Genomic DNA, 17,251 nt, shown 5'->3' with positions numbered 1-17,251 from the left:
TCTGGGATCGACTATAAGCTCTTTATTTTTTGTGAAGGCATTAAGACATGGTTGAAGAATCTGACCACATTCAACATAGTTATGAGGGAGACTATTTAAACATGACTGAGTGCACACTGAAGCAAATCAGACCATTAAATGTCAGCACTGCTAATAAGGCCTTTATGGATTGTTTTCTCAGAAATATTTAGCTAATGTTCTTTTCCACTGGCTGATCCCTCTGGGCACCATCAGTCATTCTGGGACTAGCAATCACAAGTTCAGACAGCTCAGAAAGTTTCAGGTCACTCTCCCTCTCTTAAGGGAAACAAAGACAACATAAAACTATGTGAAGATTGATGGCTCTATAGCTAACCCGCAGAGTGTGGCAATGGCCAGCTGTGGACTTGATGTGTACACCCCACAGCAGGGATACAAGGTAGTGATGTGAGGTCTTAAGAGCCTCTGCTGTCTGAGAGGCACAGATGCACTGACTGTTGTGTTCCGCACTACTAAGCCATTGTGAATTTTACAGATAAGAAAGGACAAAAAGTATTAATATTTCTCATCTACACCTTTTTGCACAAAGAAGTTAAATATATCTTTCCATCCTACTCAGATGCCTGTGTACTTGTCCTGGAAGTGAACTCAAAGCTAGCAAGGAAACATAAAAGTAAGAATACAGCCAAGATAGCTTGTGACTAATAATCGCTGGCTTTTGACCCAGTTTTTATTTATAAAAGATTGATGGGAAATCTCTGATGATTGTTTCAGAACAATGCCAATTAGTAAATTTAAAAATTAAGATGTCCATAGCTGGATAAGGGAGGAAGATTAGATCATATACCAAGAAGTCTCAAGACTGGGAATTTGCTACAATTCCTTAATTCTTAAACTTAAAAAAAATGTTAATGAGTACAATCTGAGTATATTGGTAATGCATTGAGATTTCCTAGAAACTTGAGGATACAGATCCTCAGTCCAGCATGTAGCTTCAATAGGAATGTAATACATGGAGTATCTTTTCATGGTAGATCTGTCATGTCAGCAGATCTGCAACAACATATCAGAATAACTTTTAGAATACTTTTCTGACATTAAAAGAATCAGATGATCTTTCATGTTCATGCACAAGGGCAATGACTCTGCTACTTGTGCAATATAAAAGGGATGAAACAACTGCATGTGCCACCCTCACTTAGAAAAGCTGTTCTAGAAATCACCTCACATTAGAAGCGATGAGCTTGTCTATAGTTTTCCAGTGAAAGCTTTGGCATGTGCTCATGCTCCGATTTGGTACCTATTGAAAAGCCACTTTCTAAACTTGGAAGAACATTCTAATCTTTGTTCATATCATTCTCTTTATTATCTTTGGTGCTGGCTTCAGTGAAGATAATTGTAATTGTTGTTAACATGAATAACATCTGCTTGTTCTGATTTTTGCTATTTGGATAAAAAAGTGAACTTCTCAAGTGTTGTTTTTCCTTGAAGAAACATTATTTGGCACATATAAATGACATTGTTTCCTATTCCAACTTACAGACAAAAGTGTACGTTTTTGAAAAGGACAACTAGAAAAAAAGAAGTCTAATTTGTGACTCACTTTCTGCCTAACATTTAACTCTATGTGATCAAGTACTGCACTGGAATATAGGTGACTCCTGAAAAAAGAATCTGGGAAGTCTTACTCTACCTTCTAACTCCGTGAGTCTCAGTGAACTGAAAACTCTGATTTTGGCCTCCTCATTCAGCCTGAAATTTCAAAAGCATGGCCTTAAGTTATTGTTCACCTTCAGACTAACAGTTTATTTTTTAAAGCAACGCCCAGGAAACAGGAGGTGTGGGTTCAATGCTATACATCCTCTCTTGGTCTGAGGTGATTCACACTTCCCAAGAGGCTGCTGCAATAAAGTGGAGACGCATCCTTCACTCCTCCTTTTAAAACAGGATTGTTATGCGTGAAGAAATATAAGAGCCAGAAGTCAAGGCCAAAACAGGTCCTGATTCTGTGGCCTAACACATGGCTTCCCAAAGGTCATTTGTTTGGGGACCACTGTTGGAATTAGCTGCTTCTGCATTTCCCCTAAGCCTAAATTTTGGACTTTGAACATCATCATCTGAACCTTATTACCATTTTCTCCTAATCTCATCTCTATTAGCCTTCCTACAGTCCCCCTATTTTGGTTCACAGCCCCATCTTTCCTTAAGAACCGCCATCCCAGTGCTGAAAACTTTTCCTGTTCTTTATTTTCCAACACCTGTGTGCCCTTCCCTGGCCAAACTCACTCTCAAACCACAATGTCCCACTAAGGAACATCCTTATTCCAACAACCCTGTTCTCCCTGCCTTCCCCAAACGAATTTTTCCCAGAGCCTTAGCAGAAACACATGTCCCAGGCTAATTTATTTCCCATAGGCACATGAGAAGAACAGCAGGAGAGATATGGGAACTGGAGACAGCTTCACACATCAGTAGGTTACTGGCCAGCTGATGACAGGAGCAACTGTGTGCCAGCTCTTGTTGTGTTTTGTCAAAGATCTTGGACAGGCAAAACCAGCAGTTGCAGAAATTGTTTCTGCTTGGCTGATGCACAACACAGTGTGGGAACACCTAGCCTACTGATTCAGGCTTTGATCTGGCAAAAGGTAGTTTTTGTTCCCATCCTTGGTTCTTAGGTCATGTCTGCTTCTCGTCCATCAGCTCTGTGTAACATGCATAGGCAGTCTTAGGCTTCAGTTCCCACCAAGATGCTCCCTCCTGGCCACATGATTAAATTGTTCCTCTCTGCAGACAGCATTGCTGTCCCTGATTTAAGTCCCATGAAAATCCTTGAGCCTTATTTGGGTACAACCAGTAGTATATCAAAGCAAACACTGCTGTAAAGTTTGTGCTTATAGTTAACTACTGCCTTGGAGTCATCATTTGCTGTTCTCCTCTAATGCTGTACATTCATATGTTAATTCACTCTTGGAAGCTGTTGTGCCTGCCTACACTGTAAGCATTTATCAAATGACAGCAAAATTAATAGTTTGGTTTCTGCCAATTTGATATAAGATGTTTAATATGAAAAGAAGAAATATAAATCACTGAAGATAATTTTGGAGCATCACTTACTTCTCTTCAGTAATCTTTTCATTCTTCTTTCTTCATTGCATCAATATCAAGATGTAGCCTCTCATTTCCTACTCTTGGTAAAGAGTGTGGATGTGGAAGTGCTGGTCTTTTTCCCTGCTGAATAGTTTTGGTCATGCCATAAATCACAGCGTGGCCGTGGAGATCACATGAACTTTAGGTAAATATGACCATTTGGATTTTCAAGTCAATCAGCAAAGCCAATCATATAACAGAGTAGGGAATGAAAAGGATTTCTATACTGATTCATTTTTTAATATAATTATGAGTTTGAGAATGAAACTGATTTTCACTGTAAAAAGAGTTTTATGGTATTTCACAGATATTTTTTTGAATCCTTGACCCATTTCTTCTCTTTCTCCCCACAGAAACCAGTGGACTTCAGTTTGCTGTGCTGTAAGTTGGCTCTGAAGGAATGGACAACTCCAATAAAACCCCCCACAGACATGCTCTGAGAGTCCAGCAAGTGAATTAGAAGAAACAACTCAACTCACTCTATCTCACCTGACTCATGACTGAATCTCAGCTAATGCAACGCTAGTTTTGAGCACCTTTGTATATCAGGTACTGCAACTCCTCAACACATTTCTGTTTGTGCAGTGTTTTTTTCTTTAACCCCTCAGTATATATTATGCAACAGAGAAATCCAATTTATTGAATTGTTCATGAAAACATCCAACCACAAAATATAATGCTTTAATTTTCTTGCAAGATATTGTGATGTAGTTCATTTCACATGGCAATCCAGCTTAAAAAGAAAGCCCTGTTAGCACCAGAGCCATAGGACAGTGGTCTGCTCCCATCTGGCCCATTACAGCGAAGTAATGGTGCTGTGGTCACCAGAGTGTACAACCAAACAATGAAGCTGTAATTCTCTTACTGGTGTCCCTTCTCCAAACTTGCCAAATTCCTGCTACGGTTAGTCAGGATTTAGATTCATTTGCAAGGATAAGGGCTTCAAAACGAAGTAAAGGTACATGCTTTTTCCTCACTAGAAAATGCTGCTCCCATTGGCCATCTGAATGGAATCAGAGTATCATCATATACATAAAGTCTTCTCCATATGCACTTTTTCCAGATTCAATGATGTTTGTGTTGCTGTACATTACAAGTTTTGCCATCTACACCAGTGAACAACCTCTTCAAAACCAGTTCAAAGGAGAGAACTACCATACCAGATACATCTGCAGTATCCCTGGGTTGCCAGGTCCCGTGGGCCCCCCTGGAGCTAATGGAGCCCCAGGGCCACATGGACGCATTGGTCTTCCAGGAAGAGATGGTAGAGATGGCAGGAAAGGAGAAAAAGGTGAAAAGGGGAGCGCAGGTATTGAATATTTGTGTCAACTAACATAATAGTGCATCAAAATCATTACTATTACACATATACATATGATGAACATGTGTGCGTATGTATGTGCCTGTGTGGGTTTAGTGTGCATGTAGTGAGAGAAAGAAAATATCCAGATATATTTTAGATATGTCTAATGTGCATATAGTCTAACGTGTGCAAATAAATGTAATTGCACAGTCTTCCTGTGCACAGATCCTAAACAAAAAGGGGACATTGCAAAGGTATGTGTGGCAGCACTGGTGTCAAATAATTAGTCTCATTTGTGCTGTTAGCCAGGAATCAGAAATTAACAAGTTTGTAGGTACAGAATAAAACCACTGAAATAGTAAGTAATATTTAGTGCATTGGCATAACTGTATGGGTAACCATACTACTGTCCCCTACACCAGCAGTACCCATGCAATGTCTGCAATGGATATATAGTTCTTCAGTGTTTAATCAAGGCGTATGAAGAAAACTAGGAATATAAAACAAAGGACTCACAGGCTGTGTAGTCCACTGCTCTGCTTCAACTTGCTATTCTTTTCACAAACTTATTTAGAAGGTTTTGAAAGTATTTTTGAAGTATTCTGAAATTCTGACCTTGCTTTTCCTGTCTGTTCAGATATACCCAGTAGCCTATGCAATCATTTACTGAGATGATAATTGAAATGATTAACTAACTTAAAATGTTTTTGAAGGTTTAAGAGGAAAAACTGGGCCATTAGGACCAACCGGAGAGAAAGGAGATCAAGGTCAGTCTGGGAAAAAAGGACCAGGAGGACTGATTGGTGCCAAGGGTGAAGTAGGTCCAGCTGGACCACCAGGACCTAAGGGAGATAAAGGAGACCGAGGAGAGCCAGGTGCACCAGGGGTCTGTAAGTGTGGGAAGATAGTGTTGAAATCTGCCTTCTCTGTTGGCATCACCACCAGCTACCCTGAGGAAAGACTACCAATTGTATTCAATAAAGTCCTCTTCAACGAGGGTGAACATTACAACCCTTCCACAGGGAAGTTTATTTGTGCCATCCCAGGGATTTATTATTTTTCTTATGACATCACTTTGGCAAATAAGCACCTTGCGATTGGGCTGGTTCACAACGGGAAGTACCGCATAAAGACATTTGATGCAAACACAGGAAACCACGACGTAGCTTCTGGATCCACTGTGATTTACCTTCAGCCAGAAGATGAAGTATGGCTTGAGATCTTCTATGCTGACCAAAATGGTCTCTTTTCAGACCCAACATGGGCAGACAGCTTGTTTTCTGGGTTTCTCTTATATGTTGATACAGATTATCTTGATGCTTTGTCAGACGAAGATGAGCTCTGAAGCAGATAATGTCAAATCACAGCCAAATGACAAGCCAGCACATGACTTTATCTAGCTGTGTGTGGGACACAAAGTGGAAAATGAATAACCCGGGAATTTATTTTTGCTTTGACAGGAATCAAATCTGAGTTCAGATGGAGATTTGTAGAATTGAAGCTGGATTCTTTACCGAGCAACAGGGATATCAAAGGGAACTATAATTAACAAAAGACTGCATCACTCCAGGACAGACTCCTCATGGAAGTTATGTTTACGATACTATTTAAACAAATTTAAGATACTGTACATTGGATTTTATATAAAATATATTAAGTTACAAAGTAGAATTGATATTTTGTATACGGTATTAAAGAAAAATTGAACAACTGACAGCAATATTGTCCTTGGTCATTATGAGACAGGTAATATATTAAAAACAAAGAAAACTTAAACTTTTTTTTTTAACAAAGGAAGAAAATAGAGATGTCTGCTAGACAGGTCAGAGGCATGTTCTAATCTGATACTTACACCAACAAAAGATATTTGTGAGCAGTTAACCTCCTAATATTTCATGAAATTTTCTACCAGCTGAGGACAGCCTAATTGCAGTCCAGAAAGTACAGAATAAATATATTAAACATACAAAATAATTAAAAGTTGACTAAGCTAAAAGCACGTAGGTATCAAATCAGTATTCTGCTTGGTATTTTCAGTGTAAGTGGGTTTGCTATTATTGCAATGTTATTCAAAATCTTTTTCAAAAATGTGGAAGAAAATATAAACCTTCTGCTGGAAAAAAAAAAAAAAAAAAAAAAAGCCAAATAACTGATAGAACAGTAACAGTAAGGAGAATAAATTATATGGAACAAATTGAGTTGCATCACTTAAGCAGACTTACTTGTACTCTGAGATGGCCAAATGCAATAAAATAACTTTAGGTCACACATGAGATGGAATACTGAATTCAGGAGATCAGTGAACCTGGAAAAGATACAGGGGACACTGTGGATAGTCAGCATACAGGTCATAAGAGTAGGCTGTTGCTACAGTGCTTTGGATGTATGATCAGTGGAAATTCAAGTAATGAGTAGTATTCATAATAATTCATAACGAGTAGTGTTACTTATGAGACTGCTACTTATATTCATGTTGTGCTTATAGAAAACTGGGGGAAAAAAAAGGCTGCAACTCTACTAATGTACTCAGTAAATCTAACAAGGCCAATTTATTTTTCTTGTCAGTGGAATAGTTAAGAAGTGATGTGCATGATTTCTGGTAGTAGTTGTCACTTCATTCTATCAGACAAGGGCATGGCAAGATCCACCACTGAGAAACTATAAATTCCCACTGGAAATCCAGAGCACATTTTACTAATGGTAGTATCAATTATTGTGAAAATTGGCTAGGAGAATTGTGTGTTCTTCAGCAGTTAACACTTGTAGGTCAAGACTGGCCATCTATAACTGCATATTTAGAGACGTACTTGCTTTGCAAGAAATTACAATCTTGTTTTATTATATTAGTTCCAGATTTACAGAACTCTGTTATTTCTAACAGTTATGCAAATAGTTTTCAATGCACTACAATTACATATGGAATATCAACCTGTGCACCCGGCATCTAATTCCTTATTTTCCTATGCAACAACACACATGCCTTTGAGAACATGGTTGTTACTTATGCAGTGAACAGGTGCAAAGTTCTGCTAACAGATCAAACTGCCAATGCCTGTACAATCCTCATTTTATTTGACAGTACGATAGAAGATGAAAGTGGATGTTTTTCCAACTTGACATCTAATTTATTAGTGTTATACATGTGCTGTTTCTTGTGGAAAATATGGAAGAGAACATTTACAGACTCAGTTTATCACTGTACTGTACAATCATTTACGCATCTGCAAGTCTAGCATAAAATGAGTGCAAAATGCTGCCCAATCATCATTTTTACATCAATGATTTATGCCACTTTCTCACAGACAGCACTGATGATACAAGGCACAGACAACAGCTCTCAGCAGTGATGTTCCACAGGTCAGAACAGACAGTCACTATGCACACATAACGTGCAGGATGCATAACTCAACAGATAAAGGATTGGACCTATTCTGAAAAAAAACCCAACTAATGAAAGTATTTCATTACATGTTTAATTTACCGAAGTAATATGGAAATAGTTCTACAACATTTGACTCAACAGAAAGTTTATATTAGGAGTTGTAAATTAATTTTATTATGGTGAAACTTACAGATATTTCAGATCTTCAAAATTAAAAAATTCCTATAGACCATCCTTATGACAGCACAACAGATGTTCTTCAGACTGTCAGAAACATATTTGATGGTTATAATAAATCTGGACTTTTTCAGGAAAAACAAAATTTTCACCACTGAATAGAGAAAGAATATGGCATTAAAATGACATTTCTAATTAAGAGCAAACTGCTTCCCTATGATACAAAAATGAATGAAATATAAGAGATATATTTTAACCATACCTGTGTTGAAAATGACATCATGAGTATAAGCAAACCAAGAGTTATTGCCTTCCTTTGCTTAATAATTTTAAATTTATGTTAGTACAATCATAGAAAAGTCATTTTAGCTTCCCTAAGTTTCCCTATTTGGGTTATGTAGCTATTTGAATAGTCTGATATTTTGGCATGAACTGTTAAAAACAAGTAATTCTGTTGAATTATACCTAAAGGTTTCTTGCTAGAAGTTTTTTATTACATGAATGGACAACATATGTACACAAGTACCATGTGTCCCTGCCCTTATTCAGAATCTCAAAACATTTTCCTAAAGTAAATCATAGTTGTAACTGCTATTTTTCTTGAAAATAGATCAGCTTTGATGACATGATGTTTCCTTAGACATATTCCCTCTCTCTACATTTGAATTTACAGTGAAAATATCTTGGGCTGAAGTCTCCCCACTGTTTATGCTATCAGGTGAGGGGATAGGTTGGGTTGGTTTCAAGATGATCCAGAATAACAAGGAATCTCTTTAGGATTAAATCTGAGCTTAATTAGGTCAGTGCATGTGCCGTAGTGGCACATGAAGTTAGGCATCTGTTCTACACTTGTCATCTACATCTTTGTCTACAATCAGCAGAGAAAAAATATTATCAACAGGAGAAACTCCCAGAAGAAAGCATTATTTGTTGTAGCACAATCTCTTAGGCTTTCTGAAGGAAGATGCAGAACTCATACAAACCTGATACCACCCAGGAGCTTTCAATCTCAGTGTTCCTGAGATTCCTGAGATTAAAAAAAAAGCCCACATATACTTACCTGGGATATATGTATGGAGATATCCATAAATAAAAATAAAGTTGTTTGAAAGAAAATACCCCCCACAATCTTTTAATCTCTCAAGCTTTCTTTATACATGGTAGAGTGACAAAGAAGATGTCAGCTGCATGTTGATAAACATTTTTAACCTAGATAGCTAATTAAACATTATAATCATACTGAAAACTTCATCTTTAAACTTACATCTCTTTCTTTGAATAAATACCTTCACTTTCCTCACTACTGCTTTTCATATCCACATGATTTATACTGCCATAATTTTTTTCAGATGCAGTAAATATAACCAGTCCTAAAGAATTTTTTTTCTATGCTCACAAAATACAGAGAAAAAAAGCTACTAATGCATATCAGGATTGAAAGTATTACCTACATTCTTCAAAGCTTCATAAATCTGCCTAACAGCATTTATGCATTTTGGCGATGGCAAAGATACAAAAATCTGAAAAGCACCTTAATGTGTTCCCTACTGAGTATGTTTCTATAGTTGGTGCAGTTCATATAATACTTCATTTTTATTTACTTGCTAGGTTATTATTTACCGAATACAGTTTCACATTTACCAAAATATTCACTCATCAGTCATCGGTCTAATTTATCCATTGGCACGTACTTCACACTCAGGATAACTGTAATGTAATGCAGGCAATTTAGCCAGTAGGAACCTTAGTTTTATGCGGAAGCATGGCTTATTTAATATATGTATTTCAGTAGGTGGTGAATCCCATCCAAGAAATAATACAGGAGAGCAAACAGAAGATAAATAGAGTTGAGAAAGCAATGCATCACAGAGGCTGATGATATTTCACCTGCTCAGCTGCACTGTGCTGCTTCATTCAATAGGTGTATCTTTCTCAGTGAGTAATACATTGCTTTCAAGAAGCAATTTATTCATTTCAGAACAAAGCATTTATACTTCAGCTTGCAGAGCATTCAGAGGTTATGTTCTTTTCCACATCACTCCTAAACTCAGCACTCCAAATTGAGGTTATGTCAGTATTTCTGAATTTCAGAGGCATGATTTGTCCCCACGCTGATGTGCACAATGTTCCAAGCACTTGGATGAAAACCTCAGTGTTCTCAGAGATGCTTTGTTTTATGCTGGTTGCAAACATCTGATCAATTCATGAAAGTTACTTCCTAAGGCAAAAGAAAAATTAATTAAACATGTTATGCAACTATATTTTAATATCATATACATATACAAAACTCTTTTGGATTATTTGCCTTTAGCTTATATCCCTCAATTCTGCATGTAATTTTTCTTACATGATTGAACAACTACCTGTTGGAAGAGCTGTAAGGAAGTTTTTTCCTATATGGAGATTGTTCTTGCAGCACAAATCATTAGTGTGAAATTATCTTCTCTGACATTAATGTCTAAAACATCATTGCCTAGGCTAAATTAGTTGCTACCTTTCCTGTCACCAGTGCAGAGAAATCATATAATTATAGAATGGTCTGGGTTGAAAAGGACCACAATGATCATCTGGTTTCAACCCCCCTGCTATGCACAGGGTCGCCAACCACCAGACCAGGCTGCCCAGAGCCACATCCAGCCTGGCCTTGAATGCCTGCAGGGATGGGGCATCCACAACCTCCTTGGGCAGCCTGTTCCAGAGCTTCACCACCCTCTGCATGATTATCTGGTACAACTGAAAATACAGCTGAATAGACAAGAATCACTTTGATTTAGAAATAGGTGGGATAAATCTCAGTTCGGACGTATTCAACACCTGCTTTAAGAAAGGAAGGGGCTGGAGATACCTGATTCTTCATATTACCTGTATCTAAGTGATGAACTGAGGTTAGCATTCAACTTTCGATGGCAAAACTATGATTGCTGCTCTTAGACAACAATATAAGTGGAAGAACTGGTGTAATTTAATACTGCAATTTACACGTCTCTCAGTTAGAAGATATGGATTGATGAGAAGAACACAGCAGTACCTTTATAATGATGCAAATGACCTCTTGGCAGACCTTTCATGAAGTAATGCTCCAGTTCTTCCTTGGACAGCTTCAAGTGCAGTAACTTGGCTGTCCTCCCGAAGGTTTTACCGTATGTGAAGGTGGGCCAGATAATGTGCCCAAAGTCAACATACTTAAGAATTTCTAAGGATTATTAATTACAAATTACAAATAAATTACAAATAAATAATAAAATCATTGCTTTTCAAATTTAAGGCGCCTGTCAGAATCGTTAATACAATATAAAGCATAACACCTTGTTCATGAAGTTGCTTCTGTGAAAGAACAGCCTTGCTTTTGTCACGTTAACAAAGGGATAAGAAAGACTGAATTACTGAAAAACAAAATAATTGTGTTTCTCAAGAGTCTCCAAAAGTGAACTCTTAGAGAAAAGCAGATGAGATTTCTAGAAATGAGTGAATCATATTAAAAAAAAAAAAAAAAAAAAAAAAAAATTACCAGCATTCTCTTTTCGTTCCTTACTTTCAAACAAGCGTTATTCTTAGGTTTGGAAGATAGTGGAAGGCATTTAAACTTTGAGTTGAAAAACAACCTCTTTAATCATCTGAAAACTTGTCTACCACTGCTGCTGCTGCCAAAGCAGCAGGCTTTCCTCCTTTCCACACCACCTGCATCTTCTGGCAGATGGTCTGATAAGTGAACACTGATTTTTCCTCCATGTGTGACAAATTTCAAGGAATTTTATTTGTGAATTCAGTCATGCTGGAGTGAGGTGCAATCAGTTTAAAATAATCACGCTGAGCAGAGTTTGTTCTCCCTTCTTTGTAACCTCTCTGAAGTTGAGATCACTGCAGAGCTGCCTATAGTAGTCAAAACTTCTATTTTAATAACACAACAACATGTAGTCTAATTTGGGAAGATCACCCCGTGGCCTGCCTCATTTGGGGCAGTCAGCACAGCCTCTCCCTGAGCAGCAGATGTAAGGTGCTGTGATGAGATGGTAGTACCAAAAACAGGGCCCACAGCCATGGCCCCAGCCATAAAACCCGAAGGCTCTCTTTTTCACTAAAGATCAACATTTTGCTTTTTATAATCATTTCCTTCTAGAAGCTCCCACAGTTTTTGTCTGCTCCAAAGGCTATGCTTGGCAAAACATCAGTGACAGTGCTGCACCTAACAAAGCAAAGCTTCTCACATCATCTCATTTAGAGCACTGCATCTGCTGCACGGTGCAATCAAAGACACTGGGCTTCCCTGTTTTTATGATGCTGACTGAAATAAATGTGTTTTTCTCTCCTCCACGAATCAATATGGCTTAAATTCTGTCTTACTTCTGGGAGTGGAATTATGTCTGTCCTGACATATGTTTTTAAGTAGCTTTTCATCCTGGTAAGCAAATGTTCCCACTGTTCCTTTAGGGTACTACTTTAATGTTCCTTATATAATGCTGTTCATATTTGTCCATCATTTAAACTGTTTGCACAACTGTTTCTGAGAACTGGAATAGATAGCTGGGAGACAGGCTTATTAGCAAAACGAGATGTTTCACCTGAATCGTTGCCAAAAGCCTGTATGAAGGTTCACCCACTGGATGACTTCCATAGTCTCAGATACAGTGAGACTTTGCAGATATCAGAAATTGTGTACTGGACACATCATCTTCAAAAACCTGACACTTCCATTCTTGAAAAATATTCTCATGCCAGCTCTTTCTAGCTGTGATAGTTCCACTTAATTTAACTAAATGTCCATACTACAGATCTTTTATCTTCTGTGACTGTTTACTTCTTCCCATGACTTTTTATAACAGCATTCAGAAATAGGAAACAATTCAGCCATCTCTTTTCATGTGATTCCAGCTATTAAAGCTTTGCAGAACAGACCTTCAAAAGTTATAGGGGCTGATTGTACAGGGACAGTTACAAACAGGTCTAGTAACAACTCCATTTAGTACCCACAGAGTTGTTTATTCTGGTTGTTATAAAGATACTGCTGCAAATGTTATTGTAAGAAATTACTTCTTAACAACCTGGCTCAGCAGAAAAGATCTGTCCAGATTTTTTAGGAATACTATAAATTGCTTTGTACCTATAAAAATTAGGAACTGTATGTAAGACAATCCACATTTCTACAAACTATCTGATAGCACTGACAGCTTTCTGCCACTGATTAGGATAAGGTACTGTCAGCAGGAGCTGCAATCACTTCTTCATCTTCCCTGTATTTTACTTATAGCTTTCTCTTTCCCTCTTACTTAAAAAAAATTGTCTACAAAACAAAAGAAGTCTTCCCGAATGGCTTTAGTGGTAGAAGGAGCAAAATCTGAGCCTTTCTCTTTAAAAACCAGAGCAGCCTGTTGCTAGGGGAGGCTGCTGTGCTTGGCTGCTGGCAGTCCCACAGCTGCTGCATCAGAAAACCCAGGTAGGAAACAACTATTTTCCTTCAGATATCATATCACAGTGATCTGGATGTTTTCATGGGTGAGAGATTTAGAAATCCAAAACCCTCAGAGCGGTGTTCCATGTACTTCTGATGTAACTCATTTTGAGAAGAGGAGTTAAAGGAACTTCTGTTTGTTTTGGGGTTTTACTGCTTTGGAAACAGCCTCTGAGCTAATGGAGAGCTTTAGTGTACTTGCTTTCAGTTGTTCACTACTTCTTTTTTTTAGTGCTGCTCTTGTACTTAATTTCAAGAAATGATAAAGAATTGTTAAAGAAAGTGGCCATAAGGCCCTTCTGGTTTGTTGCCAGCATTCTCCATTTTCATGTGCCTTCAGGAGATTGTTTAAATGTGATACATAAAAGTTTGATATGAAAAAGAAGTTTATGAGCTGAGCAACGAAAACACTGCAGTTTCTTGCAGTGTTATAATTTTTGTGCCACAAAGCTGTTATCTAATTAAACTCACGTGCAGCCAGGAAACACTGCAGTTTGCAGGCACATCGTGCTTAGCACTTGTGCAAGGTGCTGGTGTAAATGGTGCTAAGGTGAATGCAAAGGTGCTTAGGGAGCGTCCTGTTTGCCTAACAAAACCACTATCTTAGGGCAAGTTCAGTTCCCTGTGCAACCTGAAGGTGCTGTTTAGCAATCTGAAAATCCTTTGGGGAGAGCAGGGAATACGCTTAGGTGGAAGATAACAAAGTCATTTCTCCTCTGCCTGTTCTGCCTTCATACTCAGCATTTTCCAACAGTTAAAGAGTACTGCCTGGTTTGGATGCAGTTTTGAGGAAAGCATGCATGAGCTTACATATCCAGTACAAAGAATGGATGGTGAAATAGAATAATTTGTGTAGGTGCTCTTGCTAAAGGAGGTGCAGCAGGGTGTGGAAAAGCTTCCTGTGTTTTACTCCTGTGAGTTATTTCACAGGATTTTTAAAATACAGACTAAATTATGCTGTTGGGTGGTAGATCAGCACAGTTGGTGCAAGCTTTCTGTGGGGAAAAAAAAACAACAAAACAGCTGAGGTGAAGCAGTAGTAGCACTCAGTGAAGGCATGCTGTGCTACTGCAAAGGGAAATGGTTTCAAACTAAAGGATGGAGATGTAGAGTGGATGTAAGGAAACATTTTCTTACAGTGTGGGTAGTGAGGCACCATACCAGGTCACCAGAGATGTGGTGGCCGCCCTGTTCCTGGAGACACTCAAGGTCAGGATGGATGGGGTTCTGAGCACCTGATCAGCTGTAGGTGTCCCTGTTCAGTGCAGGGTACTTGGACTAGACAGCCTTTCAAGGTCCCTTGCAGCCCAAATGATTGCATGGTATTTCACTGAGCGACAGGCTCCTGTGAAATATGTTTGTATATGCAAGAAAATAATTAATAACTCAGTAGTGTCCATTAGGCTCTTGTAATCCCCAGATCCATACAATCACTACTACTGTCGTAACGCAGGTTTGCAGTTACACTTTATTCCTGCACGAGCACATCACTATCAGCCACCATAATGCCGTGAATTGCATCAGTGTAAAACAGAACTAGTTAGAAGTATGTAAGTTAGTCGGTTACTTTATCTTCCGATCGCTAGTTAAACATATTTTGTCTCAAGTAGGTTAGGAGAACAGTTGTCCTGCTTTCTGATCTGTAGAACTACTTTAGAAATAACTGTGCTCGAACTGAGAACTCATCAGTACGGCAGGAGGGACAAAACCCTCCATGGACACAGGCAGCCGCTGCGAGGAGATAAGCTGTAAACAACGATGCCTTAGGGATGTGAGAGACAAATGTACGGCTGTGTTTTCTAACTGCGCTGAGTTCCAGGGTTATGGCCTACTAAAGGCCACAGTGGGGCAAGCACAGGGAAGCTCCTTAGCCGGGTTCTCACAGACCAGCGATGACACCTGTGGCAGGACGGGGCACACAGCGCCCTAAGGCTCGGCGCTCCGGAGGGCGAGCGCAGCGCCCCGCGCACGCGCACACGGCGTTGAGGGCGACCCGCGCATGCGCGCTCGCGCTTTTTTCCCCTCCCCTTTGGGGTCGGGGGTCGTGCCGCCGGCGGCCGGCCTGCTGAGGCCGCGCCCCGTCCCGTTCCCTTCCCCCCCCCCCCCCCCTCACTCACGCGTTCTCCCCTTTGTTTCTGTCCCGCTCCAGCTGCCGGGACCTGCCGGCCCCCTCGAGCCGCGGGTGGAGCGAGGGAACGCCGCCGACATGGCAACGGAGCCGGCGGCCGCTGCCCCTCCGGCGCTGCGCAGTGAGTGACTCCGCCGCGCGGGGCGGGGTGGGCGGCGCTGCTGGCGTGGCGACGTGGGGGGACGCGTGCGCGGGCTTTCGCGACTTTAACGATTCTACGGTTTTCAGACGCGCTCTTTTAAAAGAGTTTTGCCTTGGGCAGAAAGGATTTGCGTGTTTGAATGCAAGGCTCGTGCTTTGTGGCTGAAGCGTTCGGTGATCTGCGGTCGCTGGCGGCCGCTCGCCTCCGTTCTCAGCGGGATGAGGGGCGTGCGGGAGCGCGCGGGAGCGGCCGTGGGGGGCGAACGGCCCGCTGCGGAATGGGGCGGAATGGGGCCTGCTGGCACCCCGGTAATGGTGAACTTCTGCAGCGGGATCTCTGCGATATTCCTGCTGAGCGCTTCGGGGAGCCTTAACCTTGTGAATCCAAGTGCTGAGCTTTATGGGCTTACGTAAATAGGCGCAATGAAAAAGTCAACAAAACCCAAACCCGTTTCGGGTGTTCATCATCAGTGCCGAGGTGAAACGTATTGTCCTCAGGCTTATTTTACCAGAGTGTGGTATTTGTTGTGGGCACCTGCGGTGTGGGAGTGTTTGCTTCTCTTTGAAGATCTTTGTGCCTGCCTGTTCCAGGAAGGGACGTGCTGCAGGCACCTGGAGGCCAACAGCTGTCAGACTGTTGGATCCTGTGAGGAAACCGAGAGACACCCTCTAGTGACGGTGGTTTTATTTTGCAGAAACTCCTTTTTCCGAGAATAAAAAGCACAGCAGTGCACTGAAAGGAGAATTGGCCGCTAGTTCCTTTCTGAAAAGCGTTTTGTTTCCTCTGAGATTCTACTCAATAAAAAGTCAATTTCTTCTGAAATCCCTCTTCTCTGGAATTCTGTTAGCTTTGTTGTGATGGAGTGAGAGCATGTGGTGATCTGAATTAAAGTGGTTTGCTTAATAGCAGTACAGTTCATCCGTCTGTTTTGTTTGTTTTCCAAAGACTCTCATCTTAAAAAAGGAATAGCTCTCTACTTCTTGTATTGCTTCCTTGTTTGTAGTGCCTCTGTGGTGTTAAAATACACACACACAGACCTTTTTATGAAAAGGGAACTGTATTTTAATGCAAGTGGGTGATGGTAAACAGCTGCAGAACTTTCACTTCATGATGTCCCTCAAGGGTTTGCTTCCTTCCATGCTTGTGTTATATGTTCACATTCTCTTTCTGCTCCCGTTATGGCAAACTTTCCTTAAAAAATATAATGCAGCTATTTCTTCTTCTCATAGTCACGGCAGATGTTGTTTGTTCCTGTTGGTCTTCAGCAGTTCAGTTAGAAAAATAAAGAGAAAAGACTAACGCAATCAATGGTAGAACTTTACTGTTTTCATTTAGTATCATGTTGTGCCATTTTAGATGCCTGTCTACCTTTCTTAAATTGAAAAATGTGGCAATATATCAGTCCAGTAGTCAGAATAACAAATCACAATTCCAAATTTTGTCTGTGTAGCTAGCTCATATCTGTATGGAGTGAAATACAGAGATATTGTAGGATAATGGTGCTTCCAATGTAAAACATGGTGTGAACTGCTTTGATGCAGTCCTGA

The 17,251-nt window shown here is 40.0% G+C and overlaps 2 protein-coding genes and 1 long non-coding RNA gene across 7 annotated transcripts in view; 2 read left to right on the top strand and 1 right to left on the bottom strand.

The window, feature by feature from the left end:
- C1QTNF7 (C1q and TNF related 7) overlaps positions 1-6,252 on the top strand; it is a 63,373-nt gene extending 57,121 nt beyond the window's left edge. For all 3 annotated transcript variants that reach the window (XM_090139657.1, XM_090139656.1, XM_031588400.2), the window contains 3 exons: positions 3,480-3,675; positions 4,190-4,435; positions 5,143-6,252. In XM_090139657.1, coding sequence (XP_089995783.1) covers positions 4,195-4,435; positions 5,143-5,774 — 873 coding nt within the window. In that variant the 5' untranslated portion in view covers positions 3,480-3,675; positions 4,190-4,194 and the 3' untranslated portion in view covers positions 5,775-6,252. The remainder of the gene's footprint in view (positions 1-3,479; positions 3,676-4,189; positions 4,436-5,142) is intronic.
- On the bottom strand, positions 5,746-15,690 carry LOC116225811 (uncharacterized). Of its 2 annotated transcripts, XR_016466208.1 has the most exons (4): positions 15,552-15,690; positions 8,002-10,206; positions 6,652-6,734; positions 5,746-5,829 (listed from the first exon to the last, which is right to left on the bottom strand). It is a non-coding gene; the product is annotated as an uncharacterized LOC116225811 (long non-coding RNA). The 2 variants fall into 2 exon arrangements; XR_016466209.1 differs by lacking the exons at positions 5,746-5,829; positions 6,652-6,734 and having other exon boundaries at positions 7,887-10,206.
- CC2D2A (coiled-coil and C2 domain containing 2A) overlaps positions 15,345-17,251 on the top strand; it is a 43,426-nt gene continuing 41,519 nt past the window's right edge. Inside the window, exon 1 of one of the 2 annotated variants that reach the window (XM_031588395.2) lies at positions 15,345-15,683. In XM_031588395.2, the coding sequence (XP_031444255.2) occupies positions 15,434-15,683 (250 nt within the window). In that variant the 5' untranslated portion in view covers positions 15,345-15,433. The remainder of the gene's footprint in view (positions 15,684-17,251) is intronic. The other variant, XM_031588393.2, reaches the window with a different exon arrangement.

This window comes from Phasianus colchicus, chromosome 4, assembly GCF_987193195.1.
Source record: "Phasianus colchicus chromosome 4, bPhaCol1.hap1.1, whole genome shotgun sequence".
NCBI classification, from domain to species: Eukaryota; Metazoa; Chordata; class Aves; order Galliformes; family Phasianidae; genus Phasianus; species Phasianus colchicus.
This window is presented reverse-complemented; position numbering and strand designations above follow the sequence as displayed.